Raw genomic sequence first — 7,841 nt, forward strand, 5'->3', positions numbered from 1 at the left:
ATCCACAGGAAACAGAATGCCCCGCCTATTGTGGAGAACACTGTCAAAGTTAGGAGACTCCGGAGACCACCCCAAAGGGAGCTGGGACAGCTGCACATGGTACACAGGCCTGGGAAATTAGTGGAAAACTCCTTCAATATAGAGCCTTCCTTCATACAGGAACAGGAGGCAGCAGTTTCTTCTAGCCTGAAAAAATACTTGATGGGTGGCCTTCGGCGTCCACTGCTCCAAAATCTCTATCTGAGGTTAAAAAATCAAAAGACTTAAGCAATACTACTTTCATTTCAGATGAGGCAAATGCTCTAATTAGGAATATGAAGGCTTCTAAGCCAATCTCACATTCCAGAAAGAAACACCTCTTTCATAAAAGTCATTCTCATGTGATGCACAAAAAAGCCAAGGCCAAAAGGAGTCAAGAGTTCAGAAAGGAAGATTCTCTCAAAAGCCTGGTGCTTGCAAAGAGACCTCTGATATCGGCAGTGAGGAGCCTCATAAATTCCCCTGCACGAGAGGCTTTTTCATCTTCAGGAGAATTGACATCTCAGGAAAATCGTCTTCCAGAATCAGTTTCTCTTTTGGACACTTCTAAAGAAAAGAGTACTGCACAAATTCCTTTTCAAGAAAATATTTAGACACGAAAGGCTACTGAGCCAGAAAAAACTACCCCTGAAACCCCTGCCCGTGAGGATGTTTTCACGGCAGATTCGGCTGTTTCTGCAGACAACTTCCTGCCAACAGTTAACCAAACCCGTGAAGCACAAGGGGAACACCTCTCTGTGGCCACTGACTTACTCTCCAACTCCACAGGCTTCACGTCCCCGTTGTTCTCATCCCCGGGGGATCAATTTGAAAGTCAGCTGAACCAGCAGCTACAGTCCCTCATCCCCAATAATAATGTGAGGAAGCTCATTGCTCATGTCATCCGGACTTTGAAAATGGACTGCTCTGAGGCCAGCGTGCAGCTGCCCTGTGCCAAGCTCATCTCCAGAACAGGCCTCCTGATGAAGCTTCTCAGCGAACAGCAGGAAGTAAAGGTGTCCAAGGCAGAGTGGGATACGGATCGATGGAAAAATGAGAACTACATCAGCGAGAGCACAGAAGCCCAGAGTGAACAGAAAGGGCAGAAGGCACGAGAGGTGAGGACAGCTCCCGAAACAGGGAGCCTGGACTTTTAGGACATGCCACAAAAGCGCCCAGCACAAACGCCAGGAGCGCCTAGTCCGTAGCTTGTCTTGGCCACGTAACTTTGGCTAAGACAGCGATCTCCCACTTTGCTCCTTTAGAGAATGGTACCACTGTTCCTAGGGTAGACGAGACGAGGACCTAACACGCAAGATAAAAAAATTGTCGAAGAAAATGCTAATGTTAAGATTACGTGACCCATTAGATTGGGTATCTTCCTTAGGAACGTATAAGCTATTATACAGAGGAGTCATTTAAGGGTAGCGATTCTTTAGAACAGACTTGAGAATGGTTAGTTTTCATCCTTTCCATCTCTTTGTTTTAACAAAATTGTTCTCTACTTTTCTAGTGGACAAAAGAAGTTCCAGGACATGAATATCACAACAAACTCAATTTGGCAATATCTGTGACTCTACTAGTGATGCTTTTGATTATCTGTCTCGCTGAGGTAAGCAACAGTAATTTCAGGTTTCCGAAATATATTCTGTCTTTATAATACGTTCAAAACCCCAAACTGAAATGTCACCTGCTACTGCTTCATATTCCTATTCAGTCATGAGAAGTGAGATGTGCTCTGTTTTTTTATTGCAAATTATATCCCGGGAATTTTTGGAGGAGCTCCACTCCCAGAGATCTCTGTGGAATTGCAACCCTGATAACAAGCCATGAGGCTATATTGAGAAGTGAAATATAATAGGCCAGAGTTGACATGTTAGCAAAATTTCTTCAACTCAAAATGTCAATGTGATGTACTCACCAATCCCTCTCTTTCTACCACTGATATGTTTCCTTGGCTGAAATGAGGAGAGACGTAAAATCTCCATCCTCATGGAGCCGTGTCACCCTGGGAGAAAGGACATGGCTGAAACATAAAAAGTGTGATCTTGTCGATGCAGGAGGTTTACTTAGCAGGTTTCGTCTCCAGTGTGCAAGGCATTGTATAAATAGGTTCAGTCCACACTGCGGCCTAAATCTGCATCAGGCTGCTCTAAAGCATGTCGTCTTTATAGTCGCCGGGTCCTGGAGCTTCAGTTACATAATGGTTTATTTTCCCAACAGGCAGGTGCTAACGTTGAAAAGAGTGAATTAATAAGCTGACAGTCTTGACTGTACCCGACAACCCAACCTCATTTCCCGTATTTCCCTGTGACACTGTCCTGGCAGCCCTGCACTCCAGCCAGCACAGCCCCTCACCATAACCTAGCCATTCCTCCTTTTGTCTGTGCCTTGACCCGTATCGAATTCCCTTATTTTGCTCTGCCTGTGGACGTCCTATGAATCTCTCAAAAATCAAGGCAATTCGTCTTTCCTCATCAGCCTTCTCTAAATACTACAAGCCTCCTGATCCTGGTCGTTCTGTGAGGTCTGTCACCAGTTTGTAGGGGAAACAGGGAGGTATTTCCCGCCCGAGAACTTAGAAATATGGTAAACAGTTTTTGAGAAGGTGGTTCCCCAAGAGAGAAACACCAAGGTCAACACACATCGTGGAGCAGAGCAGAGGTGTGTGAGGACCAGATGACTTCCTGGTCTGTCAGACGTGAGTGCAACCTGACTGGAGGTATAACTGCTAAAGAGCAGCATGTCTGTCCGCAGGAGGCTAGGTCAGTGGTGACAGCGTAGAAAAGGTGAAGAAGAGACCAAGACGGGCCGTGCCCATCCTAGCACTGCCCTAGAGTGGAGATGGCACCTCAGGCAGCAGACGTGGAGGCTCAGCCCCACTAGCCAGGCTGTGCCTCTCGGGGAAATGGATGGATCTGGCCGCCTCAGTCCTTTCCGTTGAATGCTGGATTCATTAGATTCCTATTGTTCTAACTCTGTTCTCGCCAAGCAGCCTTCCGATTGTGCTTTAGTGTGCCACGATGGCCTACCTCTACACACTGTAATTCCCCGGTCGTGTAGACAGATGCTGTCTGTGGAGCAGTTGAACTTAAGATTGTCAAGTCACAATCTGGCATTCTGTGTTTTGATCACTGCTGTATTACTGTTAAGGTGACACTTAAGGTGACACTACCTCAGTAGGAAGAAGAGAGTCCTCTCTCGGTGAGGACAGTCTGATTTCTCAACCTAGGAGGCTGGGACCTCCCATGGGGTCAGCTTGTGCAGGCCTCTGGGAAGAGAGTCATTGGCCATTGACCAGACCACACCCTCTCCATCTCCAGGTGGCACATGGCCTTTGGTTTTTTGGACTTTCTATTAACTCCTATACTGCTCTTAATATCTACGTAGTTTAACCTTGCATTTGTATTATTTATATGGTTTCATTATTTTCACTCCTCACTTACATGACAAGCTTTTGGAAGACAGGGACCTGCAGTGTTTTCCTCTAGTGGACAGTAATGGTTTCAATGGGAGAGATGAGTCTGTCTGTCAATTCCATACTGAGGAGTCATGCAACCTAATATGTATTTGAAGTAGCACAAAGCCCAGCAATAGACAGACCCATGTGTTCCTAAGACTTCTGAGATGTCACCTTTTAATTTTCTATTCAGTGGAGGAAAATGAATACATGGTCATAGAACAGCTGCCTAAGTATTTGAGGAAAAAATAACAGCAGATCTCTATTTCTCACTTTAAGCAAACATATCTATGTGAATGTAAACAAAAAGAACCCATAAAAGTATTAGAAGAAAATAGCAGCAGCACTTTTATAATCAGTGGTGAGTAAGAGCTTTCTGCACCTGATCCCACAGGCAGAGCCCTGTGAGAGATTTGCCCCCTTGTCTGGGACCCCATCAGCAAACTTGGCATCATTTAGGCCAAGCACAGGATGAAGTTTGCCACATACTGTCTGATTCGATGCCCACGTGGGGACGATATTACCACCCTCTTTCATAGATGAAGGACATCAACTTAAGGCCCCAGGGGCAAAACCAAAAGCAGCATTGTTTCGCGTGAGTGCAAAGCCTGCGCCTCTCACTCCACTGCTCTGTCTCCGTACAGACAAAAACACTGGGCAATACTTGAAACATTGAAATTCAGTGAAATCCACCAAAAGGATTAATGTATTTCATATTAAACAGAGTTTTGTAAATCAACAGGAAGAAGACAATCAGGGCAGAAGAGGGATGGGCTGTGAAGAGTGGATGTGTATTTGTTTACAGTCTGTCCTCTCCTCGTGGCTTATGGGGTGTGGGTTTTGTTAGTGAGGCCTTTGTCACTTTGAGCAGAGGACAGTCCCAAAGACTGGGGGACACTGGCTCTCCCTGCCCAGGCAGGTGCCACACAGGGGCTGAGTACTTCCACATTCGGCAAAGCCTCGCGCCCACAGGCCCATGTAGACGTCCCCTGCATGGCTGCTGGAGGTCAGGGGTGCCCAAGGGCGGGGGCAGGAGGGGCAAGACGCCTGAGCGATGGTCCTGTTCACTCCCGCAGTTCCTGGCCAGAGTAGGTGGTGCTTCACCCACTGCTCGGGGGTTTCAAGGGAAAGGAAATGGCAAAATAGGCAGCGCAGAGACGAGGGCAAGTCCTGCCTAATGAGGTGCAGAGCCAGGGGCATTAATCAGAGTGGGCTCGCACGAGGGGGTGAGGGGCGGAGTCCGGGGCCTGTGCAGCCTCCTGCATGGGGAGCTCTGAAGGGGGAGTTTGCACTGGGCCTGGTCAGACCGTGAGCCAAAGACAGTACCACTCAGTGGTTAGAGCTGAGCCTCCAGGACCACGAGTCTGGCGTTCAGCACTGGTTCTACGAGCCTCAGTTTGCTCACGTGTAAAGTGGGGATCCTAAGAGTTTCTCCTACATGGAAAGTTGGATGAATGAGCTATGCCTGGAACCTGCTTAGTACAGAATACGCTCTCAATTATCGTCGGCTGCTGTCTGTGCAGAGCCGTTCTGCATCCTGCTCGAGGACACTGCAGAATCTCCTAACGGACCCGCACTAGGGCCACTAGTCAAAGCCTCTGCTCGGTGAAGTAAGTCCCTGATTCCTTGAGCCATCCCTCTGGGGGCGTTCCCAGGCTGTGAGTGGGAAGAGAGGCTCTGAGAGTGGAGCCTGCTCCTCTCTCACCTGCCCCCCTCCTCCCCCCTTACCCCCCCACCCCCCCGCCCCAGGCCCTGGCCAGACCTTGACACTCCAGGTGGCAAATGTTTTCCGAGTGACTCTGGTGATCGGTGCACCAGTAGTGGCTGTTGATCTGGAATATGCCGTAGTCAAAGCTGCCGTCTGCGTTTTCATTGACCTTCGATATGTTGAAGTTGCTTTCCACAAATGCCAAGCACAGCCCTTAGAGCGGGGAGAGGAGGGTGTTTAGAAGCCGAGGGAGATGGAGGAGGAAGGCAGGTGAGGAATCCAAAGGAAGGACCAGGCCTAAGGGGCTACATGGGCTCGTGGGCTAGAAACGCCCCTTGGCTCCTTCTCCCATCCTGCGGTCCATGCAGCTACTCATCAGTCTGACCATTCATCTGTCCATCTGTCCCTCCATGCTTCTGGCACTTAATAATCACCTACTGTATACCAGGAACTGTGCAAAGCCCAGTGAGGGATATTTAGCTGGGTCAAACGTAGATACTGTCCTCAGGGGCCTATAGTATAAGAATGAAGATGTGGACCTAAAAAAAGCAAGATCCAAGGAGAAAGCGTTGTAAAACAGGGGTGCACAAGTCCTGCTCCAAAGGGAGAGATCCCGCCCACGGAGTAGGACGAAGCCTTTGCACTGGCTGTTCCTCTGCCTGGAATGCTCTTCCCCTAGACATTTGAGTGATCAGGTCCTTTACTTCATTCAGCGCCACTCAATGTCACCTCCTCAGAGAGGCTTTCCTTGACTTCCCCTTGTAGAACAGTGTCACCTACCACTCCCCCCTGCTTTATTCTTCTGCTTAGCAGTTATCACCACCAGGTGATAAAAATATTCCTGTATTTTTCTTTTCGTGTATTGCTTATCTGTGCTGGAGAAGGTGAAACTATAAGTGAAGTGGCTTTTTTTATATCCCCAAGACTGAAACGGTTCCTGGTACATAATAATTGCTCACTTATTAACTGTTAAATGAATATAGGATGCTGGGAAAGGTTTCTTGGAGAGGGTTGGTTTTTGAATTTGTTTGAAAGACAAAAGAAAGAAAGATGGTCACGTAGGGCATGACCAGGAGAGCAGATGAGGGTGGTGGGGAAATGGCACTCACAGTCACTCAGGGAGTACCCCTCAAAGCCGTCCATGTCCTCCTGGTGCAGCAGCTTGGCCAGGTCACAGCGGTCGATGAGCCTGGCCTGATGAATGGTAACGAGGCAGGCGACCAAGGAGATGAGTAGCGCCCTTCTCATCCTTGGAGGGGACTAGGTGCAGCCGAGGGCCGGTGGTTCTCTGGGTGTCACAAGCAAGCACCGAGATTTGGCTGTTGATGGGCAGCTGGTGGGACTGACGGGGGACTCTGCATTAAGTTCTCAGATTGACACAGACTGGTCAGGGAAGAATGGGTGCCGAGTTGGGGTGAAGAGTCAGAAGTGGGGACAGCAGAGGTGAAAGGACATAAAGACCTCACTTTTAAAAAGATTGGGTAAGGGTGGTAGGAACTGGGGCAATAAAAGTTGGGGGCAGTTTAGCAAAGACTTACGTATGAGGGATGCTCTCAGGAGGGTTCGAGATGGAAAGAAGTATATGATGGGCCAGGAAGTTAGGAGTTGAGTCTGTGAGGGCAAGAAGATACACACTTCTAAGACCTGGGACAGGACTGTGAGCACAGTTATCAAGAAAGCAGTGAGCTCCAAAGAGCATCTACTTTGGGGTGGGTCTTAAATGAGAGTGGGGTAGAGGTGGGGTGTTCACAACGAGCAGGCCATGGAGAGCTGAGCAGGGGGTTATGGGAGACAGATAAGAAAGCTGATCCAAAAAAGGGCAAACCACAATGGTGGGTCTCGAGGTTTGCGTGGAGCATTAGGATTCCCAAAGGGATTGAGTGGTGAGGATGAGCTGAGTTAGAGGGAGGTGGAGGGATGTAGCCGATGGAGGTTGGAACTTGGCTAGAGTGGGGTCAAAGGTAAGGCTGCATTTACGCAAGACCGGTGGTGAGGGGGTGGGGGTAAGGGTTGGAGTCAGGTCATGGTGGGAGATGATGTAGGGACGCGCCAGCAGTGCCAGTGCGAGACGAAGGCCAGGAACCGAGTGGGAAGTGGGGACAAGGGGCGTGGGCTGGGAAGGGTGAGGACTCTGAAGCAGGACAGTCTCAAGGCAAACAGGGGTTTGGGATCACGGCGAGGGTTGCTGGCCCATCGCCGGTTCGCGTCCCGGCCCCGCCTCCCCTCCTCGCCCCGACTACAAACTGACCAAGGGGAGCGGGGAGCAGGGTCGAGATACACCCGGCCAGGGCAGCACCACATCCTGCACGGCGGCCTCCAGCCTACTGACAACGGAAAGTGGCACCCATGGCGCCTGACTCCATCACGACGGCTCAGTTTTCGGCCCCGCCCCCTGCCCGCGCAGCCAATCGCGAAGCCCAAAGGGGCCGTGGGCGGGGCCAGCACTCCCGGCTTCCCCAGGCTTCCCAGCGCCCGAACAGGTGCTTGGTCTTGGGAGGCGCGGGACCCCGTTAGAGTATCCGTTACCTCCGTTACAGCCGTTACCGGAGAGGCGTGGCCACTGGCGTCCGACGGAATGCGTCCTCACTGCTCGCTTCCCTTAGGGTCCACTAGATGTAGGTCCAGGGGGGCCTCGGGGGTGGCTACAGGGCTGGC

The 7,841-nt window shown here is 50.1% G+C and overlaps 1 protein-coding gene across 1 annotated transcript; it reads right to left on the reverse strand.

Moving 5' to 3' along the window:
- Nucleotides 1–3,966: 3,966 nt before the first annotated feature.
- Nucleotides 3,967–7,557, reverse strand: LOC109453771 (lysozyme-like protein 6). The gene is made up of 4 exons (XM_088801997.1): nucleotides 7,435–7,557; nucleotides 6,725–6,797; nucleotides 6,296–6,474; nucleotides 3,967–5,399 (listed from the first exon to the last, which is right to left on the reverse strand). The coding sequence occupies exons 3-4, from the start codon at nucleotides 6,432–6,434 to the stop codon at nucleotides 5,203–5,205; spliced, it is 336 nt and encodes a 111-aa protein (XP_088658123.1). The 5' UTR covers nucleotides 6,435–6,474; nucleotides 6,725–6,797; nucleotides 7,435–7,557; the 3' UTR covers nucleotides 3,967–5,202.
- Between the last annotated feature and the right edge of the window lie 284 nt (nucleotides 7,558–7,841).

Source organism: Rhinolophus sinicus, chromosome 12 (genome assembly GCF_057876585.1).
Source record: "Rhinolophus sinicus isolate RSI-liver-muscle chromosome 12, RSI-T2T, whole genome shotgun sequence".
Classification (NCBI taxonomy): Eukaryota; Metazoa; Chordata; class Mammalia; order Chiroptera; family Rhinolophidae; genus Rhinolophus; species Rhinolophus sinicus.